At 40.1% G+C, this 27,299-nt stretch overlaps 1 protein-coding gene across 1 annotated transcript in view; it reads right to left on the reverse strand.

Moving 5' to 3' along the window:
* Positions 1 to 27,084, reverse strand: part of LOC105499790 (ornithine transcarbamylase) — a 76,668-nt gene extending 49,584 nt beyond the window's left edge. Inside the window, exons 1-3 of the mRNA XM_071088373.1 lie at positions 26,868 to 27,084; positions 11,671 to 11,809; positions 9,237 to 9,318 (exon numbers count right to left, since the gene is read on the reverse strand). Coding sequence (XP_070944474.1) covers positions 9,237 to 9,318; positions 11,671 to 11,809; positions 26,868 to 26,944 — 298 coding nt within the window. The 5' untranslated portion in view covers positions 26,945 to 27,084. The remainder of the gene's footprint in view (positions 1 to 9,236; positions 9,319 to 11,670; positions 11,810 to 26,867) is intronic.
* Between the last annotated feature and the right edge of the window lie 215 nt (positions 27,085 to 27,299).

Raw genomic sequence — 27,299 nt, forward strand, 5'->3', positions numbered from 1 at the left:
GAGAGACAGAGTGTAAACTGAATGATTAAATTAAATATATTGTGTGTTAGGTACTGATAAGTGCTATAAGAAACACAGAGCAGGGAAGGAGAATAGGAAATTTACAGGACCCTAGTTGCAATTTTAAGTAGTATGGTCAAGGAAGCCACACTGATTGTGGGACATTTGAGTAAAGACCTGAGGAAGATGGATGGGTGAGCCATAGAAAACATATGAGATAGTGGGAAAAGCATGTGCAAAGTTCCTGTGTAAAGGTCATGATTGGTGGGTTCAAGAGACAACAAAAGGCTGTGTGCGGTGGCTCACACCTGTAATCCTAGCAATTTGGGAGGCCGAGTTGGGCGGATAACCTGAGGTCAGGAGTTTGTGACCAGTCTGGCCAACATGGCGAAACCCCATCTCTACTAAAAATACAAAAATTAGCCGGGCGTGGTGGTGGGTGCCTGTAATCCCAGCTACTCGGGAGACTGAGGCAGGAGAATCACTTGAACTCAGGAGGTGGAGGTTGCAGTGAGCCAAGATTGCACCACTGCACTGCAGCCTGGGCAACAGAGTGAGACTCCGTCTAAAAAAAAAAAAAAAGAAAGAAAGAAAGAAAGAGAGAGAGACAACAAGAAGGTAGTGTGGACGGTGCAGAGGTGAGGCTGCTGAAGGAAGCTTGGGAGAAGGCAACAACTTTGACTTTTGTCCGGATAAAATGGGAAGCTTTTGAAGGCTTGGAGCAGCGGAGGGACATGATTGACTTACATTTTAATTGGACATCTGTAGCAGGGCCAAAGCAGGGAGACAAGTCAGGAGACTGTTGCGAAAATCTGGGTGAGAGTTGATTGGCTGGAACAGGGTGGTAGCAGCTAATGTGGTGAGGAAATGGTTGGCTTCTTCATATGTTTTTTGAAAGTGTATCTTTTCAAAAACCCAACTTTTTATTTCATTGATCTTTTGTATTTTTTTAGTCTCTGTTTCATATATTTCTGCTCTGATCTGTATTATTTCTTTTCTTTTACAAATTTTGGGTTTGGTTTGCCCTCGCTTTTCCAGTTCTTTAAGATGCATCATTAGGTTGTTTATTTGAAGTTTTTCTATTTTTTTGATGTAGGCATTTATTGATGTACACGTCCCTCTTAGTACTGCTTTTGCTGTATCCCACAAGTTTTAATATGCTGTGCTTCCATTTTCATTTGTTTCAAGAAATATTTACATTTTCTTATTAATTTTGTCAATGACTCAATGGTCATTCAGGAGCACATTTTTAAATTTTCATGCATTTATATTTTTTCCAAAATTCTTCTTGTTATTGATTTCTAGTTTTACTCCATTGTGGTCAGAAAATATATTTAATATAATTTAAGTATTTTTTTAATTTGGGGTACCTGTTTTGTATCCTTGATAATGTTCCATGTGCTGAGGAAAAGAATGTGTACTCTGCACCTGTTGGGTGAAATGTTCTGTAAATATCTATTATGTCCATTTGGTCTATAGTACAGATTAAGTCGAATGTTTCTTTGTTGATTTTCAGTCTGGATTATCTGTCCAGTGCTGAAGGTGGAGCGTTGAGAAGTCCTCAGCTATTATTGTATTGGGTTCTATCTCTCTTTTTAGTTCTAATAATACTTGCTTTATATATCTGGGTGCTCTAGCATTGGGTTCATATATATCTTTAGTTGTTATATTCTCTTGCTGAAGTGGCCCCTTTATCATTACATAATGGCCTTCTTTGTCTTTTCTTCCAGTTTTTGTCTTGAAATCTATTTTACCTGATACAAGTATAGCTACTCCTGCTCTTTTGTAGTTTCCATTTGCATGGAATATCTTTTTCCATCCCTTCATTATCAGTGTATGTATGTCTTCAGAGGTGAAGTGAGCTTCTCAGCTGTTCACCTTGCTTCCTACCTCACTGAAAAAATTACAGCAATAAGAGGAGAACTTCCAGATTCCACTCCATTTCCTCACTAGTCAGCATCTGTATTCATATACTCTGCTTTCCTTTCTATTAAGCATAGATGAATTTTCTATGCCCCATGTAATGCCTCCACTCATGCACTAGAAGACACTCCCCTTGCCTACTCAAAGACATTGCTCTAGCAATTCCTCCCTTTCTCCCTTATGTCACCAACATCTTGAATGGGTTGTTCTCATTTTTTCACTCATTACTAAAAAACAGATACAGATTTTCTGTTGGTCCTAATTTCTCTGACAAGTATTTCTTTAATTGTTTGCTCCCCTTTGCAGCAAAGCTCTTTGTTCTTCTTTCTCTTTCTAGTTCCTCTCTTCTCATTTCCAACAAACCTATAAGGCTTTGTCCCCAACCACTGCTGCACCAAAACTCCTCTCACCAAAGTTATCAGTGACCTTCACGTTACTACATCCAATGGTCATTTCTGATCCCTCTTCCTTCTTGACTTAGCAGTATTTAACAAAGTTGATCTTTATTTTCTACTTGATAAACTTTCTTCACACAGTGTCCAGGACATCACACCTGTTTGCCTTTGCATCTACCTTGGTAGTTGCTCCTTCTCAGTCACCATCGTTGGTTCCTTCTATTTTTCTTGACTTCTGAATGTTGGTTGTGCCCCAGGACCAGCCCTTGGTTCTCTTCTCTCATCCTTCAATCTATACTTACTCTCTTTATAATTATATCCAATCCCATGGCCTTAAATATCATCTATATGTAGGACATACACAAATATCCCTAGGCCAGTTTTCACTCCCAAATTCCAGACTCATGTCCAACTGCTATTTTAACATCTTTGCTTATATGTCTAATAGACACTTCAAACTCAATATATCTAAGACCAAATTCCCAACCTTCCCCTTTTCATTTGTTCCATCAGCAGCCTTCACATTTGCTCAAGCAGAAATCTTAAAGTCATCCTTGACATCTCTCTCTTACCCAATACATCAGTAATCTTGTCTCTCCCTTCAAAACATATCTAGAATCTGTTCCTCTTACCCTTTCCACTACTGCCACCCCAGCCCCAGCTTCTATAATTGATAGCTATCTATTGACAGGCTTCACTACTTCTACCTTGTTTTCACCCTGGCCCCCGCCCCCACAGTCTATTCCACAGTTTATTCTCAGTCAGTGGGATCCTTTTAAAATGCAATTAGATCATGTCCCTCCTTTGTTCAAAATCATCCAATGATTCCCCATTTCACTCAAAATAAAAGCCAAAGTCCCAATAATGGTGTGCTTTTTTTCCCTCAGTTCCAGGCACATTCTTCTCCTTGCTGAGAGTACTTATCATCTTCCAACATACTGTACCATCCACTTATTTATTATGTCTGTTGTTTATTGTCTGTGTACCCACTAGAATGTAAGCCCCATGAAGGCATGGATTTTCCTGTTTTGTCTACTGAGGTATCACTCTCGAGCACCTAAAATAAAACCTGGCAAATAGTAAGTGCTTAATGAATACTCATTGAATGATTAAAGGAGGAATTTTGACTCTGAAGAAAGGACCCATTCTTCTCATTTGTGAACAGCCTCTCATTTTGCTAACAGAAAGAACAGAAATTTCTATTGTCTGTGAAGCAACGTAATGAAGTTTAGTGGTGATTATAATCACTAATCACTCTTGAGTACTTAATTTCTTTATAAAAGGCAACTTCAGCTAAACACATATAAATACTGCACATTCGTCCAAAAATTATTTATTGTGCACCTACTAAGTGCCTAGTACAGGTATGAGTACCATTGAGGGTTGAGGACTATGGATGAAGATTTCAAGCAAACTTTCGGACCTCCTGGTAGGTCTATTCCAAGTCACACTCTTTCTTTGATGATAAGTCATTTTGCTATAGCAACTCAGGATTAGTCTGCTGCCCTTCTACTTCCCTGTTTGTGCTATACAGAAGATCCATATGGTGCCTGGACTTACAAAATAGGGGTAGGAAGAAGAGTAACAGAAAGTGTGTACAAGTAGGAGCCAAATACTTCAGCAGTTCATGAAAAAGATTAAATGGGGAGGAAATACTGCCTCTGAAAAGAAATTGCCTTTGCAATTTTTGTCACAGATCAAAAAGAAGCCTCAGATCCCTGCCCAAAAGTACAAGTCACGAATTTGTCAGTTTGCCAGGTCTGGATGGTAATACGTGCTTACAAAGGGCATCAGAGATTTTGAGAGGCCACTAGAAGCTGCCATTGCCAAGAAGAGGACAGAGAGATGGGCTTCCACTCTCTTTCCACCCTTTATCCAGAGGAGCCTGCTTTTACCTGTTTCGTTTGTTTATGCTTTAACATCAGCTATATCACTGCCCAGGTTGGAGTGCAGTGGCGTGATCTCGGCTCACTGCAAGCTCTGCCTCCCGGGTTCATGCCATTCTCCATTCTCCTGCCTCAGCCTCCCAAATAGCTGGGACTACAGGTGCCCAGCACCACACCTGGCTAATTTTTTGTATTTTTAATAGACATGGAGTTTCACTGTGTTAGCCAGGATGGTCTTGATATCCTGACCTTGTGATCCACCCGCCTCAGCCTCCCAAAGTGCTGGCATTACAGGTATAAGCCACCATGACCGGCCTCTTCTGTTAATTTCTTAATTTCTGTTTGGGAAAATAAAAGTAAATCTTATTTTGCTCTTTCACTTCCCCATAGATCCCTGCCCGCTTTGGAAAAAAGAGTATAAATAGAATTCATTCACTGGAAATATGAGGGATCCGAGGACCCTTGCTGGTAGAACGATGGCAGTTATTAACCTCTCTGTGCTTGGCTTTTGTAACTGCAGAATAGTATCACAATTTTTATATTGGCATCTTTGTACAGATGATGATTTTGAAACAGCTGTTAAAACACCAGCTTCTATTTCACCTTGAAAGTGAAATACCAATGTTAAATAATGAAAAGAACCATCTCTTAGAATGCCTTTTGCATCTTTTATCAGCTACTGCATTTACTGAGATTAATAAATGTATCTGTCTATCGGCTCAATTCATTTGCTATAAAAGAATATAATCATTGGTAGACACATAGGAGAATTGTCTGGTTTGCCAGGCAGGCACACACAAAGGGTGGACGAGGCATGAATGATCTACAACTACACACAGCTACATCGATACATCTCACAATGTTGAGTGGACGAAGTGAGACACAAAAGAGCGCATGCTGAATGATCCCATTTATGTAAAGTTCAAAAATAGGCAAAACGAATCTGTGATGTTAGAAGCCAGGATAATAAGTTATCCTTGGGTGGATGAGGAGCAGTGACTGGAAGGAAATAAAGGGTATTGGGGAGCTTGTGGGTGCTACTACCATTCTGTTTCTCTAGCTGGGTATCAGTTAACGATGGTTTTTTCATCGTAAGAATTCATTGAACTATACATTAAATGATTTGTGCACTTTTCTGTTTGTGTGTTACACTTTAGTAAACACGTTACATAAACAATTACTATGGTAAGAGTTGGGTGGAGAATTTGATTCTGTCTCCTGAGATAAGTAGGAATATGAATGTAGCTCTGAAACTCAGGCTTGGAACAGAATTGCCAAAGACTGTCCTGTGAGGATCATCTCAGAGGCTGGCACAGATTTGGGGCAGTAACAGTTATAATTATACCTATTTTAATTCTACGCACCAAAGTAACAGGTGGTACTTGTTGAAAAATTGTACCAAAGGACAACTGTTAAGACGCACATACACACAATAGGAATGTTCTGTCATGATTTTGATTGGGGTTTACTGTTTCTGTAAACAATTAAGGCAGCTACTCGCTTTGAGTGATTCTACTGTTGAGTTTGGCAGGATGCCATATGCAATTATTGAGGATAATGACAAATGCTCCATGAACTATAAGTTTTAACAGTCATACGTTCCTTGCTTCATGTATTTGTTGTTATTATTTACGATTTTGGGAAGGTTTCTAAGGATTTCTTTATAGAAAACCATCATTTAACAAAAGGCTTAATGCCACCAGTAGAAACAATTTTACTAGAATAAAACATGACTATTACATTCCGTATAATTAAATTAAATCAATAGATTCAGTTTACTAAATTAGATATTTAAAAATATATATTTAGTAATAGCTTCCAATCCTGGGTCTGCCATTTATTAGCTACATGCCTTTGAGCCATTTGCTGGCCCCGTTTCAGCCTGTTTTCCTCAATGGTCTTGCTCTCACAGAGTTGTCATGAGGATTAAGTGAGATAACACACATAATTAATGTAGAACACCTGGCACGGGGTCTGCATCCAAAAACTTATTAAATTGTCACTCTCGTTTTTATTAATAGATTAACTACCACATTATTATACATGGTGAAACCGATCATTTATTCAGAAATATTCTGGTTTCAAACATAACATTTGAACAGGGAAAAGTCATAGAAATGCCATGAACTCAGCAAAATCCCTTTTTAAAAAACTTAAATTTGAGAAATTTCTATGTATTAATCAATTATTTTGGTGACTTCAAAAAAGACCACTTCTCTTAAGTACTAATGGTAAAAACAGACAAAAAGATACAAGATAAAATAAAATAAAATAAAATTCTACCCAACTCATGGAATACTAGTGTTGAAAGGCAGCAGAATTTGAGAATTACTAACTGGTTTATTCATTTCTCCCCTACCATCTGTCAGATATCAACATGATCTCTTATAGCAGCCAGCTTTAACGAGCAAAATGTTCTTATCTGTTCTCTTCCTAGGGCTTTAAAGATTAGCACCTTATAAAATTTCCCTCTTCCTCCTTTCTTCTCTTTAGGGGGAAGGAGTGTGCATTAGTAAGAATAGTGGGCTTCAGATCTGAATCTTGGTGCTACTGGTATTAATTGAGTGAATCTGGCAAGTTGCGTAATCCCCCTGAACTTTCTTTTTGATATCTATTTGGTAAGCTTGCAAGGTAAAAATCTGATCATTGCAAGGTAAAAATCACATGTAATAGTTGTTTGCGTCTAAGCCCTAGGAAGCTCTGATACTCGTAAGGTAGAATAATCTATTTGAAATATCAACGAATATGTTTTTGTTTGTGGTACTTCCTCCTTAACCCTGTCTGATTGCTCACTTGGGCAGTCATATTATCGATTCAAGTGAGGTCTGGTAGAGCAGAAATGCAGAGAGAAAGAAAAGAGGCAATTTGTGTTATGAGTTTCAAAGTGTCCATTTTGAAATTGCAGAGATGATGTTCCCCTTCCTGAGTCCAAGTGATCTCATTGTTCAGTTCCCACCTATGAGTGAGAACATGCAGTGTTTGGTTTTCTGTTCTTGTGATAGTTTGCTAAGAATGATGCTATCATGGGGAGGGGGGAGGGGGGAGGGATTGCATTGGGAGTTATACCTGATGTAAATGATGAGTTGATGGGTGCAGCACACCAACATGGCACAAGTATACATATGTAACAAACCTGCACGTTATGCACATGTACCCTACAACTTAAAGTACAATAATAATAAATAAATTTAAAAAAAAAAGAAAAATTAAGTCGAACTCCTTACATAATTGTTTCTTAAAAAAATAAAACAACTTCATAATCAAAAAAAAAAAAAAAAGAAATTGCAGAGATGATAGCTTGAGAAAAAAAATATCCTTAACAGCCTAGAATTCTAGGCACAAAAGCATAGATTTGGAATAATCCATGGATAGTCAGAGCCAGTTTTTCCTCCTGCTTTGTTTCCTGGCCTCCAATACTGGGAACTGAAAGGGGAAGAAGAGAAGCAAGAGAGGAGAAGCAATAGAAATAAAAATTGGTTGACCTTTGACACTGTACCCTGCTATGTGTTCCCCAGGTCAACTTCTGAAGGATGGGGAGCATGCTGGAAAGCTCCATGAGTTTGGAGAATCCTAGAACTGAGGACAACCTGTCTTGCTTTTTTTTTTTTTTTTTTTGAGACGGAGTCTTGCTCTGTGGCCCAGGCTGGAGTGCAGTGGCACGATCTCAGCTCACTGCAAGCTCCGCCTCCCGGGTTCAGGCCATTCTCCTGCCTCAGCCTCCCGAGTAGCTGAGACTACAGGCGCCCGCCACCACGCCCGGCTAATTTTTGTATTTTTAGTAGAGACAGGGTTTCACCATGTTAGCCGGGACAGTCTCGATCTCCTGACCTCGTGATCCACCCATCTCGGCCTCCCAATGTGCTGGGATTACAGGCGTGAGCCACTGCGCCCGGCCCTGTCTTGCTTTTAAGACAGACCTCTAGAAGGCAATAAATGTTATAGAGCTCCCTGGCACCCAGCAAGAGGAAGAAACAATACAGTAGAGGCAGCCTTGTAGTACCTCTGTGCCTAATGTGTCTTGGAGAGCTGCTAAGAGATTGAGAGAATGAAACCACGAGATACATTGTTGTAATGGGGTCACTGTCACAAAACCATGAAATATTAGGCTCACAGACACTTTGAAGGGTGAGAAGAGTAGGGTTTATCGGGTGAAAAGGGAAAAAAGGGAAAATAGGGACTCTCAAAAGAGCAAGAGTCCTGCTAGTAGTCTTCCCGCCTCTCAGATTGAATCCCAGGTTCCACCTCGGAACAGGAGAGGCCAGCTCTTCCCCGCTGCAAATGCTGTGAACTTCCTGAGGCTTCACCCCCGTGTGCACTCCTCCCAGTGTGCAGGCCGGCTGGAAGTTCTCCAGTGACCTCTTTATACTTGGTTGTCTCACTATCAGGTCTTTTAATGAGAGTGAAGCAAACCTTGCAGTAAGTGGGAGACAGCCAAGATCCGATGGGAATATAGAAGTCCCAACAGAAGCCAGCATGGACATTTGATGATGATGTTCTAATGACCAAGGACCGGATCCCCATAGCCCTACATGTCTTGACATTCAGATACTCTCCATGATTTAACCATGGCTGTGGGGAAATGGAGAGGAGACCCAAAATGGACAAAATAAACCATGAAACAACTGGGGATTGCCTAACATTGCAAAGGTTAAATTTCCACCATCTAGCAGAATTGAGACACACAAGGAAATGTTCTTGACATGCTAGAAAAATAGACACATTTCCTACCCACTGAGTTCGAGGCCTGAAAATCTGTGCCCACCTACATTTATTTTCTGAACATAAAGAGTTATATGGAACTTCTACTCAGTTCCTTATGGAATTCTTATAGATGAAGCTAATTTTTCTGCTTGCAGCTTTTATGAGAACTGGAAATCTCATCCACAGGCTTGCACTGCTGCTCCCAGTAAAAAATGTTTTTTTTCTTTGTGGTTGTTAGAGGCAGACAAATCCCCGCACTGCGTTACCCCTCCAAAGTTTTCACCCTTGATCCCTCTCTTTAACACAAGTGTGAATTTGGCAGTGGACTTACCTGTTTCTGTAGACAATCTTGTTCGGGTACTTCTTTTCTCAAAAATCATGCCTAAGGACTTCCCTTGCAATAAAGGCAAATACTATAAATCAAGGACAAGAATAGAATTAAAATATATCTTATATATAAATTATGTTTTAAAACATATTCTTTATTAGAAAATAAGTAATAACTACCCCCAAATAAGTGTTTAAAATATTGTTTAAAAAGTGAGTTTAGGCCAGGTGCAGTGGCCAATGCCTGTAATCCCAGCACTTTGTGAGGCCGAGGCAGGTGGATCACCTGAGGTCAGGAGTTCGAGACCAGCCTGGCCAACATGGAGAAACCCCGTCTCTACTCAAAATACAAAAAAAAAAAAAAAATTAGCCCGGAGTGCTGGTGTGCGCCTGTAATCCCAGCTACTAGGGAGGCTGAGGCAGGAGAATTGCTTGAACCTGGGAGGTGGAGGTTGCAGTGAGCCAAGGTCGCGCCACTGCACTCCAGCCTGGGCGACAGAGCAATATTCCATCTCAAAAAAAAAAGTGAATATAAAATGTTTTTTAACATACTATACAAATGGGAGAAGAGAACAGTAATTCCCACAGCTTATTGACATGTAATTAGAAAGCAGTATTAATTGTTCTGAGTTCAACATGTGAATTTTTTCCAAAGTATGTTAATATTTCATACTGGAACCACCTTCTTACTTAACGCCATTGAAATCCCCATTCAGTTTTCAATGACCTCAAAGGTGTTTGGTTTGGAGGTGTTTTCTCAGCTGGGAAAATGCTACTCTGTTACAACATGGGGCACTATGACTTCCACTTGGATCAATGATGAAGCCCTAGTGTTTTAGCTACACATTCATCATGCATCCTAATGGGAATACAAAGACTTTGCTTCTGGAAGTTATTTGAAAACAATCTGGAGAGTTTGAAATGTGGGGCGGGGCACTTCCTCCTTCCTCTTCTGTAGAAGGGCTTCCGGATAGAATGATTTCTGGAACAAATAGATTCCTGCCAGCTAACCTCCCTCATCCACAAAGTGTCAAGAATATAGGCCTGGGCCTGGGGAGACCTTTTCTCCTTATTTCAGGTGTTTTATAGGAACATCAACCCATAGCAGTTGCAGTCACTCCTGTCCACAGTTTCTCTTAGGAGCTTGGAAAGCCAGCCAACTAAATAAAATCAAAGCCGTGTCAAATTTTCTCAACCTGAAACCAACTCTTTAAAAAAGTTGAACAAGCTTGGAATATGAAAATGCTTTCACAATTAAGCAGTCTAAATGAAGCTACTGTATTAATTGTGTTTCAAAGATAAATTGCTCAAAATGCAGAATTAAGCTTATAGCTAAGAACCATATGCCATCTCTTCTCCTACCTGGATACCATTAATTGTTTCTTTGCTAAACTAAATGCTTTTTAAAACGCTGTCACATCATTGTGAATTTTTTGACATTATCCTAATGATTCTATATCTGATATGCATCCAAAATTAAAATTTGTCACTAGGAAAAAAAGGATCACTTTCTTCTTCTTCTTCTTCTTTTTTTTTTTTTTTTTTTTGAGATGGAGTTTCGCTCTTATTGCCCAGGCTGGAGTGCAATGGCATGATTTCGGCTCACTGCAACTTCCGCCTCCCAGGTTCAAGCGATTCTCCTGCCTCAGCCTCCTGAGTAGCTGGGATTACAGGCATGTGCCACCACGCCTGGCTAATTTTGTATTTTTAGTAGAGACGGGGTTTCTCCATGTTGGTCAGGCTGGTCTCGAACTCCCGACCTCAGGTGATCCACCTGCCTAGGCCTCCCAAAGTGTTGGGATTGCAGGCATGAGCCACTGCACCCGGCCTTAATTTTTGACTTGATAGAAAATACACAGAGAAAAGAAAAGGGGTATAAAAATAAAATCTTGACAGATCACCTGAGGTCAAGAGTTTGAGACCAGCCTGGCCAACATGGTGAAACTCCGTCTTTACTAAAAATACAAAAATTAGCTGGGCATGGTGGTGTGCACCTGTAATCCCAGCTACTTGGGAGGCTGAGGCAGGAGAATTGCTTGAACCCGGGAGGCGGAAGTTGTAGTGAGCCAAGATCGTGCCAATGCACTCCAACCTGGGCAACAGAGCAAGACTCCATCTCAATAAATAAATAAATAAAATAAAATAAAATAAAATAAAATCTTTTCAGACAAATGATTTCTTAGGTTCGATCCAGTTAATAATGAATTTCAGCATTCCACATGAAAAAAGTGCAATGACTTGTCATTCAATAACTGATTTTTATGCTCTTTTGTATGCCTGTATGCTCCATGATAATCAATTACCTTGACTGTAAGGGTTCCTTACTTAGCTACTGTTTAAGAATTTTAATGTATTTTCTTTTTCCTCTTTTTTTGGGAAGGCTGCCTTTAAAAAGGCGGACTGATAGTAATGGAAGGTAAAAAGAAAATGTTACATACCTCTCCTTTCTGTTTTATCCTAAATTTCAGATCTGCTGATAGCCATAGCATATATTTAATTTCTTCTCCAGTGAAGTTTTTTAGAGTGAGAAGGTCACGGCCCTTCAGCTGCACTTTATTTTGTAGTGGTTGTCCACACCTATAAAAAGAGATTTAAAAAGGAGAAATATGTATTTCAGAAAAAGCCCATGTACTATGGTGATTCATTGTTTTATTGTTGATAAAGCATTCTTTTTCTTTTTTTCTTTTTGAGACGGAGTCTCGCTCTGTCGCCCAGGCTGGAGTGCAGTGGCCGGATCTCAGCTCACTGCAAGCTCCGCCTCCCGGGTTCACGCCATTCTCCTGCCTCAGCCTCCCGAGTAGCTGGGACTACAGGCGCCCACCACCTCGCCCGGCTAGTTTTTTGTATTTTTTTAGTAGAGACGGGGTTTCACCGTGTTAGCCAGGATGGTCTCGATCTCCCGACCTCGTGTTCCGCCCGTCTCGGCCTCCCAAAGTGCTGGGATTACAGGCTTGAGCCACCGCGCCCGGCCTTTTTTTTTTTTTTTTTTTTTTTTTTTTTGAGACAGGGTCTCACTCTGTGGCCCAGGCTGGAGTGTGGGACAATCTAAGTTCACTGCAGCCTCTGCCTCCCAGGTTCAAGCGATTCTCCTGCCTCAGCCACCCAAGTAGCTGAAACTACAAGCACACGCCACCAAGCCCGGCTAATTTTTGTATTTTTACTAGAGACGGGGTTTCTCCATGGTGACCATGCTGGTCTGGAACTCCTGAGCTCAAGTGATCCGCCCACCTTGGTCACTTGATAAAGCATAGCAAATGCTTTATCTTTTTATTCTTTTTAAAGCACAGCAAATCACATATAACCTCATGTGTCTCTGCGAAGTGTTAATGCATTGAAATTTGATATGGCCATCGTTTGTATGTTATATGTCCAGTATTTTGGATGTTTGACAGAAAAAAAAAAAAAGAATTTGCAAAAAGAGATTGAATTCTTATTTGTTTGAAATAGCCACATGAGTGGCTTTGTCACTTACTAGTCATACAACCTAGAGCAATTTACTTACCCACTCTCTGCTTCTAAATTTCTCACCTAGAAAATTACTATACTAATCTTATAGAGTTGTTGTGAAGATAAAATTATTTAATACATGTAAAGCAGACATTGTCTGGAATATAATAAGCATTTGATAACTTTTAGCTATTATTATCAAAATCATTAGGCTGTACAAGCAGCATTTGTAATGCACAATAGAAAATAATTTCGTATTTTCCCCCTACTGCGCTTCATATCTGTTCTTGGGGCTTGTTCTTTTTATCCCTGGATGAAAATACAATGGACACTGTAGCCTTTCTACTAACTCAGAAAAATACAAAAAGCCCTCTGCTTATTTTACTACCTCAAAGAGTCTCAGTAAAATAACATGTAACAAAAATATGATAATAATAATAGTGATTAAAAAAAAAACTTAAGAAATTTACTGCAGGTTAACACCCTTTCCCTTCCAGCTTATGCCTGATTAAAGCTGGCCTCCTCTATGGGGAAAGAGGGGTCAGTGTGCTATTTCCTCTGTTTCCTTCCTTTCAGTTCCTCGAAGTGAAGCCAAGGGAAGATGAGGAGTTAAGAGCCAGCAAAAGCCTGGTTCTGCTCTAGCAATCTAGCATTGGTGCAGGTGTTTCAAACACCTGACTCTCTTGTGGAGTGTTTTTGGAGGTCCTTTGGAGAACCCCCCCTTATCATTAGGAATTGCTCATAGCAGTCTTTGATGCAGACAATTACATTTCCTCTGGCATCCAAGGGAACACATCCAGCCTCTATTTTGCTGAGATTTCCCCCACCCCTCCAGGAGGTCTCTTGGTCATGATCTGAAACAATACCATGCTGGGTTTTTTTTTTCTCATTCCCTATTGGTTCACGGGAAGGTCTCCACGTTCTTTGCTCTAACAAGTGTCAGGTCCATCCTGGTATAGACTCCATCTTGTTCTGCTATCAGAACAGCTAACTAGCCTGTCCTCCTTACTTTAAATTTCTCAGGTATCGTCCTGACATCAGTTTACTGTGGGCCCTAGTGGAGCCATTTCCTTGGGCTTGAAGTGAAGGAAGAGTATCCCCTTCATGGGGGAGAGGGCATATGATACACAATAGAAACACTCTCTATAAATTATCTTCTAATTTCCAACCCCTTTCTTGGTTTCTGCAACACATTTTATAAGCTGAAGGTGGTACCCAAGGGATTCCAAACTGAATTTTGTTTATTTCCTTTGCAATTCCATTTGTAGTGGTCTAGCATCTCACTTTAGAATGAGAGAAGAATCAGTATCTACTGGGCCTGGGCCTGGCCAGAAACCAAAACTGGAAAATATTGATTTTAACATTTTGTTATATTGTTATGACAATAATTGTTATTTGCGGTAATCAGTCTGTAAAATAAGCATCATTTTTCTCTCATCATTCCCAGTGTCATCTGTGTTTAACAATAATTGGTATTTTCTACCATTCGAAATCATAAATAGCCAAAGGCAAATTGTGGTTCACCACGTGTACTAAACATTAATTTTACTAGAAGTAAAATAACCATCACAAAATGATCATGCTGTAATTCTAACCTAATAAGAGAGCTTGTGCTACTTGGGATGAAGAGTTAATCATCTGTTGGGATTTATGGAGGCCTTTTTGCAATGGTAATAAACTTATAGGTGGGAAAATCACAAATTCACTCAATTTGTTGTTTCCACTGCATGATGTCAGTAACTTAGACAAGTGAATATTGCACTACATATGTTTCTTGCAGAGTTGATTGGTTCATTTAATGTTCAGTAGGTGAATAGATATTTTTCGGTAGACACTTTGTGAGACTGAGCCCTTTAGAGGTCTAGTTAGTAGGGAAGATAATTTCCATAAGGATTGAGAGTTTCTGGGTTGGTTGGCTAATTGGTTGATTGACTGATTTTTTTTTTTTTTTTTTTTTGAGATGCAGTCTTGCTCTGTCACCCGGGCTGGAGTACAGTGACATGATCTCGGCTCATTGCAGCCTCCACCTCCTGGGTTGAAGCGATTCTTGTGCCTCAGCCTCCTGACTAGCTGGGATTACAGGCACCTGCCACCACACCCGGCTAATTTTTTGTATTTTTAGTAGAGACGGGGTTTCATCATGTTGGCCATGCTAATCTCAAACTCCTGAGCACAAATGATCTGCCCATCTCAACCTCCCAAAGTGCTGGGATTACAGGTGTGAGCCACCGCACCCAGCCAATTGACTGATTTAATCTAAGACATTAGTGACATATTCAACTACAAATAGAAATTACTGTTTTCAGCTTATATGTGGAAACAAAATTTTGATTAACATTCCTATTTCAAAGATGTATTATTGTCTTTGACTTTTAAAAATATGTGAATCGTAGGCTCTCCAAATGGAAATTTCTTTAAAGCAGTGGTCCTCAACTTTTCAGTACGTACCTCTAACAGTAAAAAATTTTAAACATGGATTCATAATGTATGTTTTATTTGTTTATATGTGCTGCTATACTAAAAGATTATGTACATAACAAAACATAAACAAAAATAAAAATTTAAAAAGTTTAGACTAAAAAGAATCAAATATTTTATTTTATTTTATTTTATTTATTTTTGAGACGGAGTTTCGCTCTGTCACCCATGCTGGAGTGCAGTGGCGTGATCTTGGCTCACTGCAACCTCTGCCTCCCGGGTTCACGCCATTCTCCTGCCTCAGCCTCCCGAGTAGCTGGGACTACAGGCATGTGCCACCACGCCCGGCTAGTTTTTGTATTTTTAGTAGAGACGGGGTTTCACCATGTTGGCCAGGCTGGTCTCGAACTCCTGACCTCAGGTGATCCACCCGCCTCAGCCTCCCAATGTGCTGGGAATACAGCACGTGAGCCACCACGCCAGGCCAAGAACCAAATATTTTAAAAATAAGTTTGTAGATATACAAAGACATTTTGCTGGCTAAAGAAGTTTCTAGACAGCCCTTCATTTTCTTCCTTCTACTGAAACCCTAGTAAAATGCTTACACAACTGTGCCCAATATCTCCATCGTAGTCAGCAATTTGATAACTTTGGAAGTAAGGCATTTAGGCAGAAAATTTGTATTTACATACAAATTTTGGTTATGTGTTTTCTTCTGATAATATTAATTAGTAATAATATTAAGCAACACTTGGAATACCAAGTACTGATCACAGTTAGGGCAGATTTGAAAATACTTTTCTTCTGGAATAAGATCCAAGCAACATAAAATTACAGAAAATAAACCTTCTTGACTCCATGTCTTACAATAACACATTAATATTCCTTGGCTTAAGACTTCCTCTAATATTATTTTAAAAGGGGAAGAATCCTTCGCTGGAAAACCCCACTCCCTCTGTTTCAAGGAATTTGGGAAACATCACGGTAGCTGTTGAACTCACATCCATCAACCACAGGAAAAACCACTCATGAACTAATTTTGAGGCTTTCAGTTTTTTGCCTTGAGTAAAACATTTTACTCAGACTCCTGGTTATTTTGGAGCCCACAAAAGCTGAGTCTCCAAACTGCTATACTTAAAGGATTCAATACCGTCCCCTATTCTCAGCCTCTGCGGGATTTTGTTGTGTGCTCTCACTTCTGAATGCTCACAAGACTACAGGTTTTATTTAAGAGAATGTCGTAGATCTTAGAATTGTGTCGTTCTTGTTGAATCTCAGAGAAATAGAAGTGGAAATGAAAATTTTGCAAAGAACTAAACTTTTTCTCCCCAGTTTCCATAAAAGGAAACAGGAAAGAGGAGGACCAAGAATACCTTACCTTTTACTACTCCAAAAGCTCCAACTTCCAGTTCTTATTATCCCCAGTAGAAGACAAGACTGGAGGAAGTAACAAGTTTCTGGGGCTTCCTCAGCTTTTGTCCTACATACTTAGAAGTTTCTAAGTTGGAGGTGAAATTAAGCTTGTAGTTAGGGTTAGGGTTAATGTTCTGCTGTGGGTTTGCGTCGTGAGATGCTGCTGTTTCTATTTCTCCACTGACAGAAGATTTGAACATAAAGGTAGAAAGAACACACAAACATCCTGCTTGAACCTTTCCTTTTTGTCAAGGCCTTTGATTTTCAAATGTATATAGAACAGAAACTTTTATTTCAATATTTTTCCCTTGGACTACAAGTGATCGGAAAAATCTCTCTTTCTGACTCTAGACTTTCCACGGCAGCAGCTGATAATGTTGCCCGCACTCTTGCTGCCCTCAAATCACATCTCCAATAAATGTTAGCAGACAACCTTCCCCCACCCCAGAGTTTCCTTGTGCCCCTTTGTGTTTTTGTTTGCTGGTTGGTTTTGCAGTAAGGACACTTAACATGAGATCTAGTCTCCTAATAAATTTTGAACTGCACAACGCCATATTGTTAACTATAGGCACTAAGTTGAACAGCAGATCTCTAGAATTTATTCATCTAGAATAATAGAAAGTTTATATCCATAGAAAAACTCCCCATTTCCCCCACTCCCAACTTCTGACAATTGGTATTGTCTGATGTTTTAAATTAGAATCTATGAGTTTGGCTATTTTTGATTCTTATATAAGTAAAATCATATCGTATTTGTCCTTCCTGGCTTATTTCACTTAGCATAATGTCCTCCAAAGTTTTTTTTTTTTTTTTTTTTTTTTTTCTTTTTTGAGACGGAGTCTCGCTCTGTTGCCCAGGCTGGAGTGCAGTGGCCGGGTCTCAGCTCACTGCAAGCTCCGCCTCCCGGGTTCACACCATTCTCCTGCCTCAGCCTCCGGAGTAGCTGGGACTACAGGCGCCCGCCACCTCGCCCGGCTAGTTTTTTGTATTTTTAGTAGAGACGGGGTTTCACCATGTTAGCCAGGATGGTCTCGATCTCCTGACCTTGTGATCCGCCCGTCTCGGCCTCCCAAAGTGCTGGGATTACAGGCTTGAGCCACCGCGCCCGGCCTTTTTTTTTTTTTTTTTTAAATAACACAGGCAGTTTTTAATTTGCATGGTAGTGTGTGGGACTGTGAATAGCCATTAAATCTGAAACCATGCAAAGTAACCTTAATATTTAGCGGGAAAACTGTAATTGTTCTGTGACTTTTAAAAAATTGTCAGAACATTAAAAACTTTTATTGTCAGCTATAAATGTGTAGGGAAGTGAAAAATAGTAAAACTGATGTATTTTTTAGTACAATGCAATTTAAAACATTAGAAGCATTGAGAATTATAGTGTTTTATTTCCTTGTAAAACTCTATCAAGAGTAATTTGAACAGTGCTTGCTTTCTCATCATAGAACTTATGGTATAGAGCAAGCATCTTTTCTATGTTGTGATAAACTGTCATAATTCTTTCTAAGTTTGGATAAACTTTTAACATTTTCCTTTGCACTGTGAACACTGTGTAATATCTCTGAGAGTTCCTTTAATGTGAAGTGTTTTGCTGGTGTTACTTCCCCTGGGACATCTTCATCCTTTTTGTCACAACCACTTTCTGCAGTTATGTCAATAACTTTATCTTCACTAAGTTCCTCTGGCTGTATATCTACAGTCTCTCAAACAGCAGCAGGGTAACAATCACATAATCAGCTGTTTCTTCCATAACTCGATTTACATTCAATTCAAATTTAACTTCCACTGCTATCACTTTTTTTTTTTTTTTAACGGAGTCTCACTCTGTCGTCCAGGCTAGAGCGCAGTGGTGCAATCTCAGCTCACCACAACCTCTGTCTCCCGGGTTCAAGCGATTCTCCTGCCTAAGCCTCCCAAGCAGCTGGGATTACAGACGTCTGCCACCAGGCCCAGCTAGTTTTTGTATTTTTTAGTAGAGACGGAGTTTCGTCATGTTGACCAGGCTGGTCTTGAACCCCTGACCTCAGGTGATCCCCCCGCCTCAGCCTCCCAAAGTCACTTTTTATTTCTCTGCTGCACTTTCATGTACTGCACTGTCATTATCCATTTTTGTAAAATGTCCATGGGTTTATCACTGGGAGAAAAGGAGGCAGCACAGCTATACTCTTTGCTGTCTGTATGCAAACTGTATGACAGATGCACAGTGACCAATCACCAACAGACTTTAAAATAAGTGATGTAATTGGTCACTGATCATGATGTGCTGTGTATGTGTTAGTTACATGGTGATTTGTAGACTGAAGAGTTAGCAATGAAGTTTTTGCTTTATGAATTACTTATAATTAATATGCCACGATGACTGAAATTTGAACTGTGTTCGTAGTGGCCTAGTGTTATTAACTAAACTGTGGTAATTGAAATTTGTTCACGTTGGGATCTTGCAAAGGAAGGGCTGCCTGTACTCCAAAAGTTTTCCGATCACAGGACTCTGATATACCATTCCCTCTGTCCAGAACACTCCTCAGTTCTCAAAGCTGGCTCCTTCTCATTCTCAGGCTGTAAGCTTAAATATCACCTCCTAAGAGATTCCTTTCCTGACTCTACTGTCTAAGTAGTCTTCACTTTACCTTCATTTTGTTTGTAATACTTATCACAATTTTAACATAGATTTATGTGTTTATTTATTGCTTACTTTTACTCTTCTCACTGGATTACATATGATTCACAAATAGCAGAGACCTTTCCTGTTTTATTCACTAATATATACCCAGTGCTTAGTACAGTGCTTGGAATATAGTAAGCATTCAATAAATATTTCTTAAGGAAATGAATAAATGATAATAGGTCTTCAGGGCAAAAGTAAATCTATTTGTATAAGAAAGAATTCAGGCCAGGCGTGGTGGCTTATACCTGTAATCCCACTTTGGGAGGCCGAGGCGGGCGGATCACTTGAGGTCAGGAGTTCTAGACCAGCCTGGCCAACATGGTGAAACCCCATCTCTACTACAAATACAAAAAATTAGCCGGACGTGGTGGCAGGTACCTGTAATCCCAGCTACACCTTGGGAGACTGGGGCAGGAACCCTGGAGGCAGAGGTTGCAGTAAGCTGAGATCGCGCCATTGATTGCACTCTAGCCTGGGTGACAAGAGTGAAACTCCATCTCAAAAAAAAAAAAAAAAAAAAAAAAAGAAAGAAAGAAAGAATTAATTCCTAGCAGATTTCTGGGATGAATATCGAAAGACTTGTCATGATGGATTTTCAACATCCTGATCAAGTTCTGATGATAAGAAAAGACATAGGCCAGGTGCAGAGGAGAGAAAACAGTGCACTTTGATTATTCACAATGTCAAAACTTAAAATGAATGCCTTTTAAAAACACCACTTCAGCCGGGCGTGGTGGCTCATGCCTGTAATCCCAGCACTCTGGGAGGCTGAGGCGGGGGGGATCACCTGATGTCAGGAGTTCGAGACCAGCCTGACCAATATGATGAAATCCCGTCTCTACTAAAAGTATAAAAAATTAGCCGGACGTGGTGGCGGGGGGCCTGTAATCCCAGCTACTCGGGAGGTTGAGGCAGGAGAATCGCTTGAACCCGGAAGGCGGAGGTTGCAGTGAGCCAAGATGGTGCCATTGCACTCCAGTCTGGGCAACAAGAAGGAAACTCCATCTCAGAAAAAAAAAAAAAAAAAAAAAGACAAAATGTATGTTGTAGGAAGAGCAAATATGGGGTATGGTCCAGGCTGAACACAAGGCCTGAAAATCACGGAGGATAATTAACTGTGGCCTAGTGTGTTGCTAAAGCTGAAATTCCCTAGAGCCCCACCACTCTGGTATAGTATTTGCACTACTGGGAACAATGGTTGGACATATGTATGTGAAACAAGAGTGGACTAATCTTGGATCCTAAGCACGGCACTGTGAGTCAAGGGCCAAAACCTGGAAAACTGGTAAGAACATCTCATGGGGCCAGTGTTTGCTCATATCACCATGAAGACTGGGCTGGAAGTACGGTAACAGTGGACTACACTGATACTTTGGACAGACAAACTCCTTTTGGACAGACTAACTTGTCAGGGTTCTTAGGGACAAAAGCAGTAGAGAGGTAGATACTGTATATCTGGTCATACCAGCGTCTGGGGGCTTGAGCGATTAACTAGAATTTCTTTTAAAATTGCACCACAGCTGGCCAGGGGCGGTGGTGGCTCACGCTTGTAATCCCAGCACTTTGGGAGGCTGAGGCGGGTGGATCACCTGAGGTCAGGAGTTTGAGACCCGCCTGACCAACATGGTGAAACCTCATCTCTACTAAAAATGCAAAAATTAGCTGGGCATGGTGGCAGACGCCTGTAATCCCAGCTACTCGGGAGGCTGAGGCAGGAGAATCACTTGAACTCGGGAGGCGAAGGTTGCGGTGAGCTGAGATTGCGCCATTGCACTCCAACCTGGGAGACAGAGCAAGACTTCATCTCAAAAAAAAAAAAAAAAAAAAAAAAAAAAAAATTCCACCACAGCTAGTGAAGGGGGGTTATGCTGTTTATACCACTGAAAAATCATTAGAGTGGTCACCACCTTTTTCAATTCCATCCAGGAGGTGGGGCAGGAAAGATTAGCTTGGGAAAAAGAGCTGTTTTTCATAGATATCAAAAACTAACCAGGAAAATTTATCACTGGAAGGAAAGCAAATACAATGGTCCCAGTTTAAATTCCTATCCTGTTTACTCTCTCCTCATAGACCTCCCCTTGGCTCCAAAATGGAGTTGCCACACCTCTTTCCTAAGCTACATAAAAATTAGAAGAGTTCCACAATTGTACCACATTAAGACAGTTCTGACATAACGCCTCCTTTTTTTTTTTTTTTCTGGTCTGTATCAAGCATTTTCTTGCTTTTGAGTGAAAAAGCAAGCTTGAATTAGCCAGGTAAGACTGCTGGCATCAGTGGCTATTAAGTTCCCCTAGAGACCTCATTCTTCAATAGGAGGCAGCCTGCTCTGGTTCACAAGCACCAGAACCAGGGCCAAATGCATTATTCGAGTCTCCTGTAAAATGCTTGCTTTTCTTGTACCAAAGTATACAAGAAGTAAATCAGAGTAAACAAGAAATCTCCTTGGTACACCAGACATAAACCACATTATTATTCTTCAGCCTGCACCTAAGAGGGAGGATACAATGTTGTAGCAAACAATGAGAAGCACGTACAAATATTCCATCAAAACTGTCACTGCAGTCTGGTCAGAGCCAGAGCCCTTGAAAAAGGCAAGACTAGTTCCTTATATTCATTTTATTCCTTGAAAAATAATTACAGAGATTTTTTAACCCCAAATCACTGAATGCTAAGAAGCTAAGCCAAGGTAATAAGAGATCCTTGTATTAACTTTACCCAAATATCTTCCTAGCTACAAAATGGAAGAGTATTCGCTACTGGCAGAATGAAGCCTTTCATTGCTAGTGTCTGCATTTTCCAGCTCTGGTAAACTGGGGGGTGGGAGATACTTGGACGTATTCCCTGGTATAATTGTATTTTATTGGAAGAGAAAGTGCTTGATTTGAGTAAAATGTGGTCAGTCAGAAACTGATTTTGCCAGAGTAGGAAAAAATTCAGTGTTAAATGATACTCTGATCCCCATGGACAATTTGAGATAAAGACTTTAACTTCTGGAGATGTAAGAAGGGGCCAATGGGCCTTATGGCTGAGGTTTTTATGTTTCTTTAACCTTGCATTAATGCAAGAGCTAAGGCATGTTTTCTTAGGTATGTTTTTTTTCTTTATTGAGATATTCTGACTGTACCTTAAAAAGGATATTAGGCAAAAAGGTAGATTGGCCAACTTGATCAATTTGAAGGCATCAAAGTAATATAAGCGGTGAAATGAAAAGAGCAGTGCCTTTAAATATTTGTAGTCCTAGTTCAACCCAGATTTAGGAATAAACAATGGCCTTTGGAAGGTTATTTGCCATCTCGAGCCTCAATTCTTCATCTGAAAATTTAAGAAAGTGAACGAAATCAGCGATTCTCTTTGTCTATGTCTTCCCCACACTCATGAAGTTTGTAAACTGGAGCCACGTGAATTTTCAGTGGCCTGACTTTAATTATATCCCTTTCTTTCCTTCTCAGAAAGGCATATTAGAAGGCATGCAAGAAAGGAGCTGTATTTTCACACACACACACACAAAACCTTGCAGTGATCCCACTGATGTGAAAAAACTCACAAATTATTTCCAAATTTATTCTTATTAACAATAACAATAATAATGTATTAATAAAAGTTTACTTGAAACCCTCCTCACCGTTGCCACATACCCATATGTGATATAAATTATTGATAGAGACAGGAGGCAGCCAAGGGACCCCCACCCCGCAACCCCCAGCAAAATCCCAACTTCAAGCCTAAAACAGCCTGTAGGCTGAAAAACAGGACTGCCTGTCCTGGATGAGACCCGCCCTTTCCCCTCACTCCCCTGACTGATTCTTTCTGAATAATGCCCACCTTCACACTGGGAGGACAGGGTGGGGCCTTGGGGAAGTTCGCACTGCAGCGGTTGGAGATGGGAGGAGCCGGGCCTCTCCTGTTCCTGTGTGGTAACCTGGTATTCAGTCTGTGAGATGGGGGCCTGTTAACAGGAGCCCCTCTGGCTTTGCTGAGTTTTTTCCTTTTCACCCAATAAATTCCGCTCCCCCTCACCCTTCAAAGTGTCTGTGAGTCTAACTTTTCCTGGTCGTGTGAAAAGAACTCAGTTTTTTCTACAACGTTATTATCGATCACTGAATGACTAGTCGTTTCTAAGATACCTTAGATCATTAATAGTCTAAAATTGTGAAACTTCTCCTTATCTGAAAATTGAAGAATTCAGATAAAGGCTAACTTTCTGCAGACCTACTATTAAAGGTCTGGAAACCTGAAACTGCCAAAAATCAGTGGCTTATTTTATCTGAGTTAAATTACTCAATTACTAAAAATAGACTAGGAAACAAATTCCCCTGTTGGCCAAGGAAAACATCATGACCTCATTCAACTTTTGGTCTCATCTCTTATATGATTTTCTGAAGTGAAGTGATTTTTTTTTTTTTTTTTTTTTGAGACAGAGTCTTACTCTGTCACCCAGGCTGGAGTGCATTGGTGCGATCTCAGCTCACTGCAACCTTCACCTCCCAGGTTCAAGTGATTCTTCTGCTTCAACCTCCTGAATAGCTGGGACTACAGGTGCATGCCACCAGGCCCAGTTTTTTTGTTGTTGTTGTTGTTGTTGTTGTTTTGTATTTTTATTAGAGACAGGGTTTCGCCATGCTGGCCAAACTAGTCTCGAACTCCTGACCTCAGGTGATCCACCCACCTCGGCCTCCCAAAGTGCAGGGATTACAGGCGTAAGCCACTGCGCCCAGCTGAAGTGATGTTTTTAAAAGGCATTCATTTTAAGTTTTGACATTGTGAATAATCAAAGTCCGCTGTTTTCTCTCCTCTATTCGAGAACATGAATGTCTTATAATCACGTTGTCTGGATGTCCACGTGCGTATGGATGGGCAAGTGTGAGAGACGGGGGAACATAATGAGTTATGTGAGCCCTTATAGAGGTCTGGAATGAAATACCTGAGAACTCGTCACCTCTGGCTTCAATCCATAACCTCCACAGAATTGGGTGGCTTAGCTCAATATTCTCTGAAGAAATTTCTATTTGTGAGATGAAATTGAACTGCACTTACAAATTAGTCTTTTCTGATCAAGAGATTTTTTTTTTTTAGTGGTTTCTTAAAAAGCTCTCAATGGTTTCCTTAATAGGCAACGAATCACAGGGCATTCTCTATCATCCAAACACAGCAAGGCTTTATTTAGAGCCTTGTTTACGACATGGAAAGCCTGTGAATTCGGTGTTTTCAGCAGTCTGGGTTTCCGATCCTATCGATTTTGTTTAAAAAAATTTAACTGACTCAAAGTGATGGATCCAGGGGCTGTGTGGATGGTTTCAGCCTCATTTAAGCTATTATTTTATCATGTCCATGGCGATATGACTGCTCACTTCAAAACTGCGATTCCTATTTTGTGGCACTATCACACTCTAACCACATATTTCCTATTACTCTGGAGTGTAAACTCACATGGTATGTTACACAATAAGGGCCCTCCACCTTTCCCCAAGAGATGTGGGAGAAAAAAATCACTTAAATCCCCGTGAAAGGCTGAAAATCAAAGTAAAAATACAGAACAGGCAGAGCTGACAGGGAGTTTTTCTCTGTTGTTGAGGGCTTTGTCAAAGGTTATAGGTCTTGTTGGAGATGAGAAACTCTGAATTTATCTAGCTGATAAGGTAGTGCAACTAACCAATAGAGTAGGAAAGAAAAATACCTACGCCACGTGAGAATGCATGTCGAAACCATGTCAACATTATCTCATTTTTCAATTGAGACTCACGCTATTGAGTTTCTAACAACATGGGTGACTCGAGGCTTTCACACTTTCAAATAGAAAGTTTGGATTTGGGCTGATTTAGCCATACTTTTGCCCCAGCCCCCATTCACTGTGAGAAATAGCTCGCCAGGATTTTCGGAAATGTAGTCTGGCTACTGGATATAGACAGTAGTGTATCAGTAAATACAAAAAAAAAAATCCAACTATTTTGAAGAGGTTTTACTTGCAAAATTTAATCCGTAATAATTATTTTAAAAATCAATTATCACTATAATTATCAAAGAACAGTATAAGTTTAAGTTCCAGGCTTTGGTTATTCATTCAGTTGGGTGTTTTCAACTCAGTGATGATTCCTTGTTAAAAACTGTAGAATAAAATTTCATCATCTTTTTTATCTGATATAACTCAGTGTAATGGAATACTAAAATAAATAATGAACATTGGTCTGTCACTTTTTAGGTTTCATGTACATTATCTCACTGATTATCACTAGACTATGAATTCATGTAGCTGGAGTGAAGTGTGTTTTTACGTTATTTACCACTGTATCTCCAACTCCTTGATAGGGCATGGCACAAAGTAGATGTTCAATTAATATTTGTTGAATGAATGATTGAACTACCCTGCAATGTAGTCAGAACAGGTATTATCCTTTTTTCCGTTTTATAGGTGAAACAACACTGCAGAAAAGTTTAGTGACTTGTTCAACGCCATATAGCCAGCAAGGGTGGTGCTAGGCCTTGAACCTGGTTCTTTAGACTTTTCCCCAGGTTGTTATCTGATCTAACTCTGGCACTAATTGCTAAACTCCATAATCATTCTGGGCTTTTTTTTACCTTATACTTAAAACTGGAGAAGTGAAATAATTTCAATTGAATATTTGAGCTGTCTAAGAAATAAAAATCACAATTCCTCCCAAAATAAAATAAGAGAGGGCATTATTTCATGGTTCTGAGGTCTCAGCTAGGTCTAATATTATGGGCTTAATTTACAATATTATTTACAGTATCATTCTGACTTCTGAGAGCCTTATAGTCACTAAAGAAGTAGTGCTAATGGTGGAGTCCAGAGAACCTAGAACTATCAGCTGGTCCAGAGAAGGGATGCCCAGGGCCACTATCACAGGTCCACTTCCTAATAATAAAAGAAAACTTCAGACCAAACGCTTCTTCCTTAAGGAAGTCAGGGAGGTTGCTTTAGGTTATAAAGAGGCTCTGAAGAGATTCTATTTCATTATTAACGTGAAACTGTTCTAGAAGCTTTCTGGTAGTGATGTCTCCACCTGATGGCCTTGTTTACCCAGCTAACTCATGTCCCATGTTCCCTTCTCCTTTCCCTTCCCCACCGACACACCACACCATCTTCAACCACATGCGCAATGGTTGTAAGCAGGATGTAAACTTTTATAATGAATTCATTGGAGACAATCTGCTTTACACACGCCAGCAAGAATTTCAGGGATGGTTTTCAAACTTGTATTTTATTTAAAAATGTCATTATCCCCATCACATATAAGACTTCTTTGCAGCAGCTTTGTCAGTATTTATTAGTTGCTACTTGGAGTCTGTTTTTTCAAAGGAATGGATTAGTCTCAACACCTTAGAGTGATATATTGTTCTCTAGCAAGCCCAAATACAAGCGGAAGGCCCTGTGTAAATTACTTCCCCTAATTTCCTTCAGCCACTTGCTTGTTTAGAATGTACACAAAGGAAAGATGTCAAGAACGTTTAGTCTATTATACCCGCCATGGGCGGCTTCCCCTACAGCACACAGTGAAATCTGATTACAGAAGGACTGAGAAATGAAAGTTCCGCTGGAATTAGAGGCAGCTGTCTCAGATGAGAGTAAAGCAGAGCGTGGCACTACACTCTGCGGAAAGAGGCCTTACTGCAGAATAGAATTGTATGCATCACCATGATTCCTAAATCAAACCCAAATCTCTGACCATCACTTACCGAAAATTTCGAACCACGAAGCTGTGACCATTTCTAAAAGCTGCATTGTTCAACAGGATCCTCAGATTAAACAGCATCTTCTTTTAATAGTGAAAAGGATGATTCTATGCTCTTGAAAACGCCACAGCAAGTGAGCCAGTGGGGGCCACCTAAAAACTAAGAAATGTGTCCAGTTGCAGTGAGGGAGCAAAGGTAATATCAGCCTTCAGCTTCCTTATCAAAGTCCCCTGGTTAGAGATACTGCAGGGCAGGGTGCAGGAGCATTTGAACTTCATGCCGAACTCCACCACTGTGTATTTTTTTTGGGGGGGGGAAGAAATCCTGACTCTTTTATTGCCTGGCCTCCTCATTTTTCATAATATATTTATACTGTCACATGCATGTACAAAATCAATTGACAAGTACTCATTGAGCATATAATATATGCAAGGC

This window comes from Macaca nemestrina, chromosome X, assembly GCF_043159975.1.
Source record: "Macaca nemestrina isolate mMacNem1 chromosome X, mMacNem.hap1, whole genome shotgun sequence".
In the NCBI taxonomy this organism is placed as follows: domain Eukaryota; kingdom Metazoa; phylum Chordata; class Mammalia; order Primates; family Cercopithecidae; genus Macaca; species Macaca nemestrina.